The 18,262-nt window shown below is 38.3% G+C and overlaps 1 protein-coding gene across 1 annotated transcript in view; it reads left to right on the plus strand.

Moving 5' to 3' along the window:
* NCK2 (NCK adaptor protein 2) overlaps positions 1–18,262 on the plus strand; it is a 90,332-nt gene that overhangs the window by 42,882 nt on the left and 29,188 nt on the right. The window contains exon 3 of the mRNA XM_074153402.1: positions 14,565–14,806. Coding sequence (XP_074009503.1) covers positions 14,581–14,806 — 226 coding nt within the window. The 5' untranslated portion in view covers positions 14,565–14,580. The remainder of the gene's footprint in view (positions 1–14,564; positions 14,807–18,262) is intronic.

The raw sequence follows: 18,262 nt of genomic DNA on the forward strand, positions 1-18,262 counted from the left end.
AAGCTCTCAAATACTAAATATTTTGTGTGGTTCTCAACTCAACTTGTATATGAAACAATGATGGCATAGTCACTTTTATTGAAACTCAGTAGCAATATAAAATTTTAAATTTGTATTGATCTACAGGTAACGAGAACTCTGTGGCTAAACTTCCAAATTTCAGATCTGTGGGTTTGAACCTATTTTTCCTTTATTTAAACTTGGCTCCAGTACAGATATTAATCTCCACAGTGTGTCTCCATCTTTGGAAATTATTTGGCTACTATTATTCCCATTGACATTTGTTGATGCATTTTATTGTTATCTGGTGGGGGGGGGGGGGCAGGGAAGAAAGTGTGTCTGTGAGCGTGTGAGAATAGAATGTCTCATCAGTGTAAGAGTACATAACATTTGTGGATTAAAGGGAATGTCATACAGCTGCCAAAGCCAAATGTTCAGTTTTGAACCAATTTATTTATTGCAGGGAAATTTTATTCAGAAAAGTGAGACATTTCTGGCAGAAGATAAAACAGTGCAAGGAGATTTAGAGGAGCTTGGAAAGATTAAGTTTTGTTCAAGAACTGGAACTGAGAGTGAGAATAAAGAAGGACAAGAGTCTGGTGTCACCAGGCAATTTTGGTCTCTATTGAATGTATATTTTGCTCATAGGAATGTAGACTTTTCTAATTGCTTATTCTTGGTTTTTGGGTAACTATTTCTATGAAAAAAGCTAGATAGTCTTTATCCGGTAAAATTTTGCTTTCAGAAGCTTATCTTTGTAGGCAGCAGTTCTGGTGCAGTGGAAAATCACGTTGGGAGAACAGTAGTGGAACAATTTTTTAGGTTGTCTGTGTAAGCTGTGTTAAAGCAGCTGATACCTGAACTGCAACTCAAGAATTAAGAATATGGAGCATCTTCCTAATGTGCTTACAGCAGCCTGTTTTCTCCGGAACACACCTGGCAGAGGGCTTCAGTCAATCCCCTCTCATCCTTTTTCCCCTTTGGTGAATGGTGTTTCTCTCTCGGTTTTGTGTCCCTCCCCTTCAACTGAAGAATTAATAATAGCTTGCTGCTGTAATTGTGTGGCAGAGCACTCACAAGTACTATTTTTTTGGAAGAGGGCCTCATTTGAACTGGACTATGTAAGAAATAATTTGATTGAAATAAATGAATGCTGTCAGCATTCCAGACCAAAAATTTAGCCTGGACTTTGAAGTTAAAGCATATAGGACAGGTTGTTTTGAAACTTGTTTTATTTTGAAAAGTGTGAGGGATAGAGTTTCCTCTGCACTTGTGTTTTGGGAGTGGTAAGAGAGGATTCCTATCTGGACTCTGAAGAGCTCTTGGGTGGAAGGAGGACAGATAACATCAGGAGGAGACCGGGATGGCCCCTTTCTTGCCTGGGCTGATACTTCCCTGCCTGTGTAGCATTAGCAGAGCAGTCAGTCTGACCGACAAGAGATTTGTAAAACTACATCATTTGCTAACACCTCATACAAGATCCAAGAGTGTCTTCATTTAAAATGTGCTTTCTCTTGGTACATGTCCGATCAGGAAATTAAAAGGAGAGCTTTCCAAGTAACTGTCTTGTGGTCCAATCTTCTTCAGGAAGATGTACAGATTTATACAGGAATAAATTTAATGGTGTTAGCTGTTTCTTAATGAAATCTAACACTGTATCTTTCAAGCTGCCTCCTTGGTTACATGCATAAGCCCAGAATCAAGAATGATATCTTGCTTCCGGTGATTATTTTTACCTGTAATATTCAAAGATACTGCTTCTAGAAAGTAGCTTTTTGCCTGAGAAACTCTCCTAGATATGAGAAATAGGTGTTTAGTAACTTCAAATTCAGGTAAAAATCTGTGGAACTTTGCCTTGAGAGTTAAACTGAGAAGTATCTTGATTTTTTTTTTTTTTTTCTTCGCTGCCACATGCACCTTTTTATATTGGACAAAAATTCTGGTCCAGGTGACCTGGTAAAAAAGTCTGGAAGTCTAAGAATTTATTCAGTATTTGAAACTACAGTAAACCGGAAAGTTCATAGAAACAGAGTCTGAACAGGGCCCTTAAGTTTCTAGGTCATAGAACACTAAGTATTTTAAAAATTGTTTTAATATACATATTTTTCACATTTTCCTACTGTCATGAGATAGATTGAATGGGGTTTTCTGTAAAGCAATTGATAAATTGCTTAAGACTATAAAGTGAACATTGTCTAGAAATGGACAATGTACTCTTTTTTTTCCTTAAACAGCTTTGGTTAGGAATAAATGCGTTTTTGAACTGAACAAACATCTCTTCCTCTTTCTAGTTAAAAAGTGAATATATGATATTTCTATTGGGGAACAGAAGGTCAGCAGTTCAATTTTATTTTCAGCATTTTATAGACAGTTTAAAGTGAAATCTCTTGAAAAGTAGGTAACAGTGTTTCAAGGGATTAGCAGTAAAACGTAGCAATCCACAGTGATTCTGAGCTTTGTCCTTCTGTGCGAGACCAAGGTTAAACTTCTTATGTCTGAGGTCTGTTCTTTGTTTATACAATACATAAATGTACTAACACTTCTACTGAAGTATAATTCCTGCAGACCGTTGAATGCTTGAGCTAGGGGGAACGAAGCAGCAATGGAAGCAAATCAGTCAAATGCTTTCTTTTTTTTTTTTAGTCTTGAAAGAAATTCAAGGATGTCTCCTTTATAAAATTTCATGGTGTTCACCTTATCCTGAGTGGTTGGCTGTTTTAATTTCAAGGCGAGAAGGAAGGTTTATTGATAGTGAGGATGAAAGTGCATGGACAGCAATACACTTAATTTGTTCTTCTGCAGAGCATGTTTCATCAGTCTATCACATAGATAAAATTACCTAAATGTCCTCTCAGTTTAGTGTGGGTTTTTTTGGTTTGTGGTTTTTTTTTTTTTTTTTGTGTGTGTGTGCTTGGCTTCTTCCTGCCCCCTTTTTGTAAGGGAACTGGAGAGGTTGGTCGGTGTAAAGTGATTTGTAATTTTGTCTTGTCTAGACACCTAATGTATGTTGTATTTTTCCTGGACCTTCCCCTCCTTCCATCTTGTTTGTTTTTTTTGTTTGTTTTTTTTTCCCCATGTATTTTCAAATGCATAGGTAAACTTAAATGTTGTCTGCTGGGAGGAATGGAGAGATAACAGTCCAGAGCAACAACAACAAACATTAAGCTTATCCCTGTCTCTGACTTAGTAGAAACACACATAAACCAATGTGGAGATGTGGCCATTAATCATTGCTGCTCTTTTAGAGGCAAGATGAGGTCTCTTTTCCCAAAAGTTTCCTTTAGCGCAGTTGAGCTGTTTATTAGCTGTGTGGCTTTTCTGAAACTGCTTTTAAAAGAATTCAGGAAAAGGTGAGCCAATGCTCTTCGCTGACTCTCTTGCTGTATTTATTTAACTGTGAGGCAGCGTTTGGGGTTCTGTTGTAAACGTTTACTCTGCACCCAAGAAACACAGGCCGTCTGCAGTAGTTACATCTATGTAGGCTGCTGATGGAGTCAGAACGAGAGTCTGTCTGCTGGTGGAGCTTGCAGCAACTGATGCAGGAAAGGGAGGTTGAGGACAGATGGCACAAGCATGTGAGGGCTAAAGGCTGGAGGAAGGGGTTGGTAGGAAGGGGGTTTAGCTGGCTATGTCTGGTTGGAGTTGCCTTATACTCAGACTTTCTTCTTTTCCCTTCTTTCAACAGACTAAGCCCAGTGATGATAACTTAGTAATTCACACTCCTTATGTTTTCTGATAAGTATATAATAAGAGGGCATGAAAAGATGCAAGTTTGTATAGTTTTCAAGATATGGGGAAATACCTTCTTCCAAAAATACTATCTGGGTTGGATGAAGCACTAATAAAATCATCTAACTACAAAAATCCTCACTCTGTGTTTTTTTGCCTGGTTTCTAGAAGGCTGCCAGTACTGTCTGCAAATCTTTGTCCTGCTTTCCAAATGAAATAAAAATACAAATTTCTTAAAAACACCCCCTTATCCCTTCTCTCTCCCTGCCCATCCCACCCCAAACAAGCTGAAATATGTTCGTTTGTTTTTTTTTTTTAATCCCTTATGGCTGTCCTTAGTCAATTTCCTAATAGACATCCAGAAAAATTTGAGCCAGGTTTTTATTATAAGACCTTTGGCCTGTGTGTTGTTGACCATAATCAATTTTGGCTTAGCTAAAGATCTATTAAAATGTGTTCTCTGTAACTTCTATTATTATTATCATTATCTGTCTTTTAAGCATGCACCAGTACAGGTTGGGGACTGATCTGCTGGAGAGCAGCTCTGTGGAAAAAGACCTGGGAGTCCTGGTGGACAACAGGACGACCATGAGCCAGCAATGTGCCCTTGTGGCCAAGAAGGCCAATGGCATCCTGGGGTGCATCAAGAAGAGTGTGGCCAGCAGGTCGAGGGAGGTCATTCTTCCCTTTTACTCTGCCCTGGTGAGGCCCCATCTGGAGTACTGTGTCCAGTTCTGGGCTCCCCAGTTCAAGAAGGACAGGCAACTGCTGGAGAGGGTACAGCAGAGGGCTACAAAGATGATTAGGGGCCAAGAACATCTCTCTTATGAGGAAAGGCTGAGGGACCTGGGTCTTTTTAGTCTAGAGAAGACTGAAAGGGGATCTCGTCAATGCTTACAAATACCTAAAGGGCAGGTGCCAAGAGGATGTGGCCAGACTCTTCCCAGTGGTGGCCAGTGACAGGACAAGGGGCGACAGACACAAGCTGAAACACAGGAAATTCCGTCTCAACATGAGGAGGAACTTCTTTACTTAGAGGGTGCCAGAGCACTGGAACAGGCTGCTCAGAGAGGTGGTGGAGTCTCCTTCTCTGGAGACATTCAAAACACACCTGGACATGTTCCTGTCCAACCTGCTCTAGGTGGACCTGCTTTGGCAGGGGGGCTGGACTAGATGATCTCCAGAGATCTCTCAGATGATCTTCCAACCTGATACCATTCTGTGATTCTGTAAGTTATAAGGCTCCTAACTAGTATTGCAAAACTTCAACATTCTTTACTGTAATACCAGCTTGTTCTCATAGAATACCAGTTTTTCTCCTTTGAAACAGATTTTTAAATTTAAATAATCTGTCAGAAGCAAAAAAAGGAGCACTGCCTACTTTATAATAGGCATGCTGTTCCAGAAGGGGTATAGAAATGTCCTTTTCTTTTTAAGTAAGACATCAAAAGATTTTTAAAAACTTAGCTTTCCAAACCAGCAGAGTGCTTATCACATAAATAGGATAGTACTTAGTATTACATGTTTTAGACTGTCACATTGATTAAGCATTTGTGTCTTGAACTGCCTCAGACCAGGAAATTTTGTGGCATAGCAGTATTACTAATGAAAAAAATATGAAATTGGGAAGGTTAGCTCATATGAAGGTCACAGCATGAAACAGAGCGAGCATCGTATGAAATTAGGGTAGTATTGCATGAATTAATAGAAGGCCAGAACTCAGATTTGTGTTCTTTTAGTGCTGCAGCAGCCTACCTTGTAACAGCCCTGATGGCTTTCTCTTTCTACCACTAGAGAGGCAACAGACTAAAGCATCTGCTACTTTCTCAAAAAAATGTTAGCAATTTTGTTCTTATTTAATAATATTTTCTAGACTGTTACTGTTGTGACAGCATTGTGTCCTTTTCTTACAACTTCCTCTTTTTCTGAGACCGTATGCCTCAAATTATGAAACCGTATTAGTCTGAATAATGGGCAGCTGTGACTATGAGGTGACCTTGACTTACAAGAAAGGGAGGGAAGGTGAGAGCTGGGAGATCGCCCTCGCTGTTTTTGTTGTGCTTTGGCAGCCTCTGCTTTTGAGGGCTTCCCCACTGCTCTTGCCTGGTAGATCCTGGTGCTACACCTTCCTACTGGAGTGGGTTTGGAGAGCTGGAAAGGGCTTTGCCATCACCTACAGCTACCAGAGATGGTCATCGCCAAGACTCTGGGCTGCAGGCAAAACGTGTGGGTCTCACCAAGGAGATCCACGCTTTGTGATTCCCTTTCCTTAAATGGCGAGTTTACATTTTAAAAGATTGTTTGAAGCAGTTCCTGCTTATTTCATCTGGGCAGGCTGATTCGTGTGATAGGCTTCATGAAAACATTGTGTGGGAAATTTTTTTTACAAACATCCTTTTATACGTTATTATATAAACATATATAAAGTGAGATTTCTTCTTTGTTGAATGGTAAAGTGCTGTACTGACTCCTTGGCAGGAAGAATGTATTTCTGGGTGTTTCTCATCTGTATTCTTCACTGTTTCTTTGTGTGTCTTTTGAAAAGACTTCTAAGCCACTTACAGGACAAAAAAACAAGCTTAACTTTTGTGCTGTATTGGAGCTATGCAGAAAGTCGTTACCACTAAACTAGTCTTGAGGTTTCCTGTTTGCAGATATTCTGTAAATGTGAGATACAAGGTGCCGGAGTGTAGCTGCGGTGGTATTAAGAGATCGGGATCTCAGATACGTTGTGGGGCTGAGAGAGAAGCAAACGTGTCTTAGAAGCTGTCAGAGGCATCCGCTTGAAGAAGAAAAAACCCCAAACCTGGCAGTGCTGTGCCCCGACACAATGGCAAGCCATACAGAGGTGCGCTTGGGGCAGGCTGTTGGGTGGCTTCAAGATGAAGCTAATACAGTTCTAAATTACTGGTTAATTAAGACTGCTCCTTTACTTTTTTTGAAGACAGACAGCCCCACTTATATTTTAGGGAGAAGTGTCCTCTGAAAAGAATTGCGCTTGCGGCACCCGTAGAAGTGGGCCGTGGAGGGCAGCACCTCCAACGTGATTAACCGTTCCACCGGGCTGTATCACCCTCACAGTTTTATCTATAATTACTGTGGCTTTTTTTCTCCTAAGTGACTCATACTTAAAATGAGCACTTTTGCACCTAAGAACAAACACCTTGGGACCTGCCAAAAGGGCTCCTGGTGCCTGCTGAGCCTGCCTTTGAAGTCACCCCTGCGGCTGGGCCTGCCTGGCAGCTGGCTCTTAATCTGTGCGGGCTGGGGTAGGCCTAAATCAGGAGCTCAAATGAAGTGAAAAATGTACAGAAAAAAAACAATTTCTTCCTGCCTATCTTCCTTAAAACCCTTCTAATAAGTACTAATTGCACATCCATAATCTGCTGGTACGCTCTGTGGGCTTTTGTGTGTGTGGGAGTGTGTGTGTCCTTTGTTTCTTTTCCTTTATTTTACTTTTGTGTGTGTGGGAGTGTGTGTGTCCTTTGTTTCTTTTCCTTTATTTTACTTCAGGATTAGAGTTCATCTGACTGCTTGGTGGTGTTGTCAAGGACGTCCAATTTATGCTTTCAAATTAGTGGCACAACTGTAGCTCTCCAGAACTTCTTCATTGCTCCAAATTTTCCTCAGAGTTGACGCTAAAGCTGTAAAAGCTTTGTGGACAGTTCTGCAATTTTGGGATGCATTTTAAGATTTAAAATGTTTAATTTTACTTATTATTTTTATATCCTAGTTAATGACAGAAGAAAATGGTTGTCACTGTAAAATAATCCTGTAGAGTAGAAATAAGTATTAATTTTTTTTTTCTTACATCACATGCAGGAAATTTAGTGTTCTAATTCTATACTTATTCTATTGATTATATTTCATTTATTCCAGATGCAGTTTAATGACTTTTTATAGTTCTTAATGAGCTGAACTGCACTTCTTTTGACACCTTCAGTTTGCATTTCCTGACTTGAGCTTGTTGCTACAAGTTTTTTTCCTTTTCATAGGAAGGATCAGGGAGAGGGGATGCAGAAAACCTCTAGAACTTTTTACCTCACTTTTTAAACAGGATATTCTTTTAACCATATAATAATTCTTTCATAAATGCTAAATTGTGACAGTAGGTTGGGAAAGTAATAAAACATTCCTCCTTTGTAGTGGATCTATTTTTTTCCATCTTTGTTCATGTTTATTCTTTACAGTTTCCACTCATCCTTGCTTTCAGTTTTGGAAAACTGACCCTCCTAAAGTACTGACAGCAGCTTCTATTGATTGTGACTGTGTCTTCAGTTTGCACATCAAAGTAAATTAGATAATAATCACTTGCACTTACTCAGCTATCACTTTTAGTTCAGTAGTCAATGCATCCTAATGAGACATAATAGTGAAATACCTCAAATTAATTGTCAAGCTTGTGTTAAAACAGTCAGCAATTTAGGCAGCCCTGGTTTGTGGGTTTTTTCTGCTCAGGTATTGTTTTGGCACCTCAAAACTGCATAGCCAGATGATGAATGTTTAGTCACTACAGGTATTTAGTTAACTTTCTTTAAAAGAGGGGGGAAGTATTTTTACAATCATTTTTGGTGCAGTGACCTCTTTCCAAAGAAATGTGTCCCTTGGGGTGGATTGACACACATTATATGCAGTATTAAAGTGTTAAACTGCAGCAGCAGTTAGACAAGGTGGCCTTTATGTGATCCATCTTCATTTGTCTGAGCACCAGCAAATAACCCACGTAACAAAGCATGGAAAGGGGTTTACTGGTTTTAACGGTTTGCTGTAGTTTGGGTCGGCTTGTTTACTTTCTTTATACTTGTGCATTTTGAGATTTTCTTGTAGCAATCATTAGAAATAGGATATTTTGCTTGGTTTAGGTTAACTTTGGCCTTTGCATGAAGGAGATGATATTTTTCTGTATTTTCAAACATGCAAAAATGCTGTGTTCTACTGGAAATAGCTAAAAGTATGTCCAAAAGGTATATTCTTTTACCAGAAGTTTTAATCTGAATTCACATTTCCGTTCTTTTTAATGCTTTCTGAGTTGTGTCTTTGAGTTTGGTGCTTTACTGATCCCCAAGAACCAAGTGAAACAATCTCAAATGTAGAGATGCACTTTTTTGAGACCTTTCTGTATGTCAAAACTATTCAACCAGGCTTATCTTTAAAAAAATAACTAACCACACACACACACCCCCACAAAGAAAACAACTGTGAGTGAAAACAAAGCTTCAAACCTCCTGAAACAGTAGGCAGGCTAATCAGAGATTACATCTTCATAAAAAAGAAAGTTTCAGACTTAGCGTGTACTTCAGATGAAGTGATCTAATACAAGTTATTTTATTAATTACAGAATGCAGTAAGCACATCCGCTTACTGTGAAACAGGCCTTGGTAGAAAGATACTCTTTTTAAATTTTCCACAACTGTGTTACATTAGAAGACCAAATATTACCTATTTACTGTAGTTTAGGAAAGATTAAGTGGACCCCACAGGAAAGAAGGGGACACCAGGTGGCTGGCCCATCAGCAACATGTGCTGCGGGGTTCAAAACCCATTTGATTTTCAGAGTTTGGGGGCAGGAGAAGGAGAGATTGTTCAGCCTTCAGGTCTTAGAGGAAACCGTGATATGTCATAAGTTATCTTTTCATTCTCCCAAGACAATTAACTAAGTATTGTACAGTGATTATGTCTTATGTAATACCATACAGCAATTATGTGTTTTATGCACATCAGTGTCATGTAAAAGCCTCCGTATCTATTTAGTACTTTTCTTTCACTGTGTCTTAGGAGGACATCCAATTCCAGAACAGTCTGTTATATCAATTGTCACTTCCTATTAATAGAATTTTTGCTTGTTCCCTTGGTGAAGGATTAAATTTCAAGCATTACTGTCAGTCATTTTTCAGCCATGTTTCTTTTTTGCAAAATAAATTGTGAACTGAGAGAGCAACTGCTTCTTTTCTTACTGTGTCTTTAAAGATCAACCATACTTTCTGTTTGCAGTATCCTATCTAATCCTATCCCTGACATAGCCCTGAGTCTTCCTCCTGAAGGTGAGAAAAGATGATGCTTTTCTGCCCATTAGAGGTCAGGACATTAAACTAGTGGGAGTGTTAACTTATATCAGTCTATAGGAGAAGATTCTAGTTCAGGTGACATGCTGGAAAGGATCCTTTCTTATTTATCATTGTAGGAGAAACACATATGGGAGAAAAAATAATCCAGGCCTGGTAAAAGAGAATGAGATCTGTGTAACGATTATATATAGTTTGATATTTAAAATAACATCAAATTTCCCATGCAAAACCACTAGTGTATTTACAAGTTTGTGGGAGCAAATTCTTTAAAGTTCTTCTACATTTAAGTTTCCATAATCTTAATATTGTTTGCATGGTTCAGTTTTAAGCATTGGTTCAAAACAATATAGCTGTTTTTTTGACTTTGCAGGAGTTTTCTTTCTGCCATTGATAGTTCTAGAATCAATGACAGTTTATTGGACATACACTTTATCAGAAGAAAGTCCAGGAAAAAAAAAAAAGGTTATCTAGGAGCTACAGTACTAGATATTTCACACATTTGCCTTTGTTCTGCCTTGGGGTTAGCTAATGTTTCTCACCTGTCTGAGCAGGACTGGCTTCACCTTCGCTGGGTTTTTGTTCGCTACCTTCCTAGCCTGGCAGGTTTTTCAGTTTTTACCTCTCTCCCGAGTGTGTTTTTGTGTTGGAACATTTTACCTGTGCTTCTGCAATAGGGCAGCTGCCACTAAAGACGGGACTCCTCTCCTAACCAAATCTAAATTGGAGAGAAGAAACAAAGTGGCTGAAAGTACCTGAGCTCAATCTAATTAGTTGTAACATTTCAACAAATACAATGTTGGCAAAATAAATTAGTTTACTTCCACTTCTAGGGTATGCTGGTTTAAAAGGGGTTGGAAGTGTGCGTTGGTCACAAAGTTAATGTAAGAATTACCTTTTGAAGGTCTGGGTTGTGGAGCTTTGGTTGGTTGGTTGTTCAGTGTGTTATCTTTGACTTTGGGTTTTTTCTTGTTTGTGTGGTGGTGGTTTTTTTTTTTATTAAAAAAATCCTGAAGTTGGAAGTTGGATTGCCATAAAAGTAAAGCAAATGACTGCTTGATACAGTAAGTTAAAAGCCAAGGCCATACATACACTTTTTAAAATGAAACAGTCGTGTACTGAGAAATGGCTGTGTTCTACTTCCTAAATTTACAGTTCCTTCCATAGGTTCCTTCCAAGCTTTTCACTGGCACTTTAAAAAAGTGGGGAGTGTTATTCTATCAGGTACGAGGCGAAGACTCTGAATTTCCGTGCTAAGAATTTTGACCTTTTTGAGGAGGAACATTCCAGAAGATTGTACACTCTTAGCGGTAATGGATTTTTATTTTCTTGATGTGAAGGAGTCTCGTGTTAGCATTAGAATCTGTGAGGACTGGTATTTTTTGTTGTGCAGTCTGTAAGCAGTATAGTTAAGAAATCTCAAGCTTTGAGTGCATGTCAAGCTTTTGTGGGACACTCAGATGCTTTGGAAGGTTGAATAACTGTTTTTTCCTTATGTTTTTCCTCAAATCTAGTTATGTCATTTTCTTTTAATCTTTTGTTTGGCACACAGCTGTGTTGCAGAAGCATTTCAACACTATTAATTCTACAGCCCCCCTTCCGGGGAACAAATGTGTTCTTATTCACATACAAGGAAATCTTAGCTCTGCAAATGTCACAGGAAGAACCTTATTGTCCTTGATGGAACCAGTCTAATGATGTAACCAGAAGAAAGTAATTTTAAGAACTTTAGTACTAGTTCTCCCATAAAAAAAAACCAAAACAAAAACAAAAACAAAAAAAAAAAAAAACAAAAACAAAAAAAACCCCAAAACCAAAAAAACCCCACCACCCAAACCCTAAAAATCCAGCACAACCAAACTCCTCCACACACATGCATACAGCTTCAAATGAACAAATGCTTAGCTGTAACTATATGATGCATTTTGACTCCTTATAAATCCTGTCCCCACTTGAGTAGGAATGCTTGTGCCATTAAACATTCAGCAAAACCTGGAGTATTTTACTGAAATGGGTTCTGTGTGAGGGTACCACTTGAGAAACTCGGCTTCCCTACAGTTCTGCCAAAATTGCATCATGCGCGGGGTCTGCTTGTGAAATGGCATTGTTTCCCATGCAGAGTGGCAGTTTCACATGTCGACAATAACTGGAATTGTAGAAATCGAGTAACTTGGGGCTCCCTGTCCTGAGTGAATTTCTGAGGACTCTGTAGTTGCCGTCATCAGGCCTGACGTGGTCTCTTCCTGTGCTTCTGTCCTTGCCCAACATCTTGGGGAAACACTTGTTGACTCTTACAACAGGGGCCAGTTTTTTTTGCTGTGGGGTTTTTTTTTCCCATCAGAGGGATAGGAAGAATTTAATAGCTTTCAGTCACTAGTCAAATATATTACACCGAATGTGTTTTTATTATTAATATACTGTAACATTGATAGATAATTTTAACTTGTCCTGTGTTGTGAGAATAACCTTTTTTTCAGAAGTGGAGCCTGTCTGGTGGCAACATCAGCTAACTGCGTTCTTCATGTTCTCCACGTCCCCAGGAGTAGTAAGAATTGACTATTTTACAATTGCTGATATAAAATAAACCGATCTAAATTGGAGAGAGAGATCATATTGACAATGCTGGCCTCCAGAACGTGCTTGATTGCAGTCCCCCTGTGGCTACATCAGTTTATCGACCAGTAGTCTATTTGTCTATTTTATGTGAGTCAAAAACCAGGGCAGTTTATTGGAGACGGCGGTCCAAAGCTCAGGCTCTCCTATGTCATTGTCAGATGGGATTATTATTTTATGGGGGAAAAAATGTTGAAGGGTATAGTGACTTATTTCTTGTAAACTCATCAATTCCACCTGCATAAGTCATAGCCTGTTTGTACTGTAAGGGTTGTGTTTCTTCTCAATTATTCAAAACATTGTAACTTGTTTCTGAATTCATCTTGGGACTCTAAGATATGCAAACTTGCATTTGAATATTGTTTTAATTGTTGCGTGTTCTTTTTTGTTTCCTAAATGGAAAATGAGAACTTAAGACTGTTGATTTCAACTTCAGATTTTCAAAAATGTCATCCTACCTTGGCCATGACGGGTGATGCTTCTGGTGCTTTCCAGAGCTTTGCTGTCAAATTGTTTAGCAACCATAGCTCAACCCTATACGATGCTCTCCTGGAAACAAAAATTGTAAGAGGAGGCTATTAAATTATTATAGAGTCCACCACTGTGTCTTACGATTATAGGTTAAATAAGGAAAACACTTCTTTTTCTTTGAAAGGGTAGACTGCTGGGCTGTCTAGCATGTAGTTTTCACAGCTTGTACTGTAGCTAAAGGGAGAAAATGTGTGTGCCTGTGTTTACGGACTGCAGAAGGAACCCTTTCTGAATATAGGTGATATAACTTACATGCTGAAGAGAATTTCTGAATGAGGTTTGGGTTTTTTTCAATTACTTTTCTGTCACTAAGATACTAAGATATTAGATATCAGAGTTCATAGGGTTGTGGACTGCTAAGAACTGGGCAACAAAGTCAAATCAGGTTAAAAAGATCCTTGGACATTAATAGTTTAAAGTACTCTGGGACTTGTTTCCACTACTCTGTACTCTAAAGGAAATCTACAGCTTTTACTTAAAAAAAAAATAAAAAATCTGCTGCATTGATTTTTCAAATATATTCTCACCTCTCTCTCTCCTGTCCTCCTTCACTTTCTTCTCCTTCAAAAACCCCCAGCAGTGATTAGAAAATTTTAGGTAACTTTTCAGAATTTAGAGGATAAAATCAACGTGTTTTGGTTGGCATTATAATATGTTTCAATGTCACTGGTACTGGCATGGGACTTTTCCCTGCACACTATTGTACTCCTTCACATTGTTCCCAGTAGTTACTGGGATGCGTAGGAAAACGTGGAGGCATGTAGCTGTCTTTATGCAGCTGTCAAATAGCTTTGGAAAAGATCATTCTTGTTACAGGTAAGTGAAAAAAGACAACTCATTCAGTTTTAACAGAACTCTGGGTTAGTTTCGGGTGGGGAAGAAATGAAATGCAATTGAGGAAGGTGCAGTTGGGTTCTCCTCACCCCACTGACTCATGCCCGGCACAGGACTGTGGTGATCTGGGATCTTCCCAGGCATCAAGGCTTTCTTCTAAAACACAGTCTTGTGCTGCCTGCACAAAACATTGTGAACAAGGACTTACTAGACAATGCCCTCTTCTTGATGGCAGATTTCTCTGCTGAGTTACATTGCTTCTTAAAGTATTTTTAAATTCCTAAAAAAAAAAAAAAGGATGGATAACTTTGTTTAAATGCAAAAAACCCCATATAAATAATGTGTTAGTATGAGGAACTAGGGTAGAAGAAAAATATATTTTTGGAATGCTGCTTTTTTTTTTTTTTCTCAGATCAGAACTTTGATTGCCAGGTGTGGGGTAGTTTTATACTGCTATGTGAAAAGTTGAGTGGGTTTTATAAATTAGCCTTTGTTAATGTATATCTGAATAATATTTGATATATATTCAGAGGAAGTGAAGGTAATACATTATGACTTTTTTATGAATTTACTATCAAGGTGTTGTCATGTTTTAGTGGCAGAAAAAGCAAGAAAGGTCAATATGACTTCCCTTATTTTTAAAAGAGGAGTTCTAATCTATGAGGTTTTCTTTGTATGGCTTTCTCATTTTTCCCTACCCTTTTCTTGCTTATTTCAGAAACATTCGAAGAAAAAATTGAGTAAGAATTACATGCTATAATTTACTGATGAGCATCTTTTAATATTTTCTTGCAGAAGGACTCCATGAAAGATGACAGAAGAAGTTATTGTTATTGCAAAGTGGGATTACACTGCACAGCAGGACCAAGAACTTGACATCAAGAAAAATGAGCGTCTTTGGCTATTAGATGATTCCAAGACATGGTGGAGGGTAAGAAACGCGGCCAACAAAACGGGATATGTGCCATCAAATTATGTGGAGCGAAAAAACAGCTTGAAGAAAGGTTCTCTGGTTAAAAATCTAAAAGACACATTGGGTAAGTACTTCTGTATTTTGGAAGAAGTTTAGTAGACTTGATGGGTTTCAGATTGGGAATGTAATATGCTTGTAAATATTTTTTTAACATGCTTGTTTGGATTTTCTAAATCCTTAGCCTGAGGTGACATGGTGGATGATGGAGGAGGGAGGGAGAGAGCTGGTAGGGGTTGGGGGCGAATAATGTGGAAAAATCTGTAACAGGTTTTCTCGCGTCACGTCCAGGAGAATAAGATGTTATTTTTGTTCCAGTTTGTCAGAGGTTGTGTATTTTCAGTGGCTGAAGAACTGTGTTTTCATTGAGATATCAACTGCTGATTCCTCTCCTCTTATGCCAAGTCCTCTCACTCAAAAGCAGAAGGATGTAAACTGGATTGTTCAGCAGAGCTATCATAGCAAAGCTAAATCACTTTACGAACGGAATTGTACAGTGTGGCTATGTGAAATGTCAGAGGTTAAGTTTCTGTGGTCTAAGATGTTCCTTCTGCTTCCAAGTCCTTAATATGTACTCTCTTCCATACTTGAACATAAATTCTTCACAACTGTGTTTTACACATATAAAATAATACACCTTTGAAAAATTCTGAGAGTATTTTGAAGAACTGTATTTGGAAGTCTGGTGACATGAATTTTTTTCTTTATGTTCACAATGCTCTTTAGTGACTTTAAATTACTGAACGATTAGGGGCTCTGAATGAAAAAGGGCTTTGCATATGGCTAGAAAAGGTTAAACATAGCAATAAGTGATCATTTTACATATAGAGGCAAAAAAACCCCTACTAGTGGTATTCTGGGATGTAATGAATAAAACAGAAACAGATATGCACCTGGAGGTGTTTTGAGGTTATTTTTTGCTTGTGTTTTGATTTTTGCCTGTGTTTCATGAAGTCTGACATATGGAAAACTTGTTCTGTTGCAGTTTGCTGTAGAAAATACTGACTCTTCCAACAGAAAAATTAGAATTCGGGATTGGATTTGGTAGAAAGCAAAAAGGTTCAGTTAAAAATAACATGGCAATAGTTCATGTAGGCTTATCGCAGATGTCCTGCGGTAGTGTTGTGTCTAACAGGTTAGGTTTCTTTGTCAGTTCTTTGTTACAGTGTCCTCTGTTGCTGAGCTGATATAAAGTACATGGTAACTGAGGACTACAGGACAGGTGGCAGGCAAACAAGGTTATCGCAAGATTTGCCACAGCAATATTTAAAACCGTTGGTAGAAGTTTAGTAGACTTGATGGGTTTCAGATTGAGAATGTAATGTGCATATTTCTAGAGATACTCTTGGAATGTACTTGTTACAGTGCCAGCAAATGTGATTATGCCTTTTCAAAGATTTGTTTAAAGAATAAGCTCCAACAACAGTTAACTAGTTAAAATAAAAATCCTAATTGTGCTTTAAGCTCCTTTTATATGGATTTATGTTGTTTAAAATATATGTATTTTGTCTAAAATCTACTATATGAAAGAATTGCATTTCTGTTGTGAACATATCAAGTGTTTATAAAATGTGTACAGTATTTACTTGATGTAAATTAACACATTTTTATTTATATCCAACAGAAATGTGTTTAAATGCAGGAACAGAGACATGTCCTAGCGTATATGTATGTTTACCTCCTTGATCTTAAAGCTGCGTGCTGCAGGCTGCTTCTCTTCACTATGGTGGCGACTGATGAAAGGGTGTGAGAGCAAAGTTTGGTTGTTTCACGGCTGAGCCTTCGCAAGTGTCGCACCCTCCAAACCTCAGCCCTTTGCACGCACTTACATGGGTTTTTGAGTTCTGAAGGACCATTATTACAATCTAGTGATTCCCCTGTACTTTTTCTAATAGCTTTCTCTCTGTTTTCGTTCAGCTGAGGCAGAAAATATCATGTGGTGGAGCCTAGCTTTTTCTTTTGCAGTGACCACATGTAGCTGCTAAACACAGAGTGCAAAGTACCTCTCATCCTCTTTTATGCTCATACATCCTGTGACAGTAAGAAACTGCCTAAGCCATACCTAACCCACAAATTAGCTCAGGATATTCTTAACACCCCCCAAAAAAGTTGGTGCTTAAGCATATTTTTTTATAGTTTAAGTGAACGGCTTAGCATAATGAAACTTATGCCTGTGCTGTGCACCATGTATCTGTACAATTTTCTTTTTACCTTTTCTGGAGTCCTCAACTAAACTATAGTCTTTAAGTCTTGTTTGTCTTGCTGTACAGTAATTTCCTGTTCAGAACAAGAAGAGCATGTGTCCTTCTTTAGAGGGTCCTTTGTTCTGAGAGGCCATCAAGAATGCACTTTATTTTTTATTTTTTTTTTAAACAAAGGCTTACAAATTGCAAGGCTGATGCTTGATCTAGTGAAACAGCTTTTGAAAGTTTTCCTGCGCCTGGTGAAACAATTTCTTAAGCTCTGTTTATAGAAATATGTCTAATGTCTCATCAAACATGCCTCTCCTAAGATCACAAGAAAATTCACATTAAAATACCCGCTAACCCACACAGATGGGAATGGCAGTCATCAGTATTAATCCTTAAACCAAATCTTTTTCCAACTGAAGCTATTACCAAAATACCAGGTACTGAACTGGAAAAAAAAAATAATAAAAAATTGTCATTTTATAATCATTCAGTAATGAACAATAAGTCTTTTGAAATCTCAGGAGAGAAACAACAGGCTCTTAGCTGCTTCCAGTGATAAATCTTGCGGGGTTTAAAGAGAGGGACCTGTCATACTGGACCCACCTTTCATATTTGGTGCTTCAGCAAACAGTTGCTCCCACGGAGATGCGCTTTTCCCTGTCTCTTTTTAATCAAGTACATTTCCTTGTATTCAAGCGCATTTCATCTGAAAGCATTGTAATCACACAAATGATGTAGTGTGTTGTCTATGTGATAGCCCATAGCTATCTGCCACTCTTATGCTTATCCTCAGTAATTACCAGTGGTTGATTTATAAATCCTTCTAGATATTCAATAAATATGAAAAGTGCCAGCCATAGTTCAAATTATGGCAGACCCCATAAGAGCTATTACTATTTAATTAATAGTCCCCATAGCTGGCTGTTGAAGGTGCACCTTCTAAATAGTTCTTAATCTATGTAGTCTGTGTTCTAATGTATTATGGCACCAGTTAATACATCAGTGTCTCATACATAAAAAGCCAAATACACCATGAAAGTTTACTACCTTTACAAACTTGTCTTTCTCAGGAAAACTTTTAATCTCATCAGAGAATGAAGTCATGCCATTTGCTGAAAGCTAATTTTCCTGGAACTCTGTTGATCATCATTAATTGAATCTCAACCCTTGAATACTTTATTAATAGAATCCCATCAGCTCTACCATTGCTTGGCTTGCAGTTGGTGGAAGGTTAGTGGGCATGTGGGTACCTAGAACAAGCAGCTTGATGATTTAAAATATCAGCCCATTTTCAGCAATTCCTTAAGGCTTCTGGAACTTCCTTTGTATTT

The sequence above is a fragment of the Numenius arquata genome, chromosome 1 (assembly GCF_964106895.1).
Source record: "Numenius arquata chromosome 1, bNumArq3.hap1.1, whole genome shotgun sequence".
Classification (NCBI taxonomy): Eukaryota; Metazoa; Chordata; class Aves; order Charadriiformes; family Scolopacidae; genus Numenius; species Numenius arquata.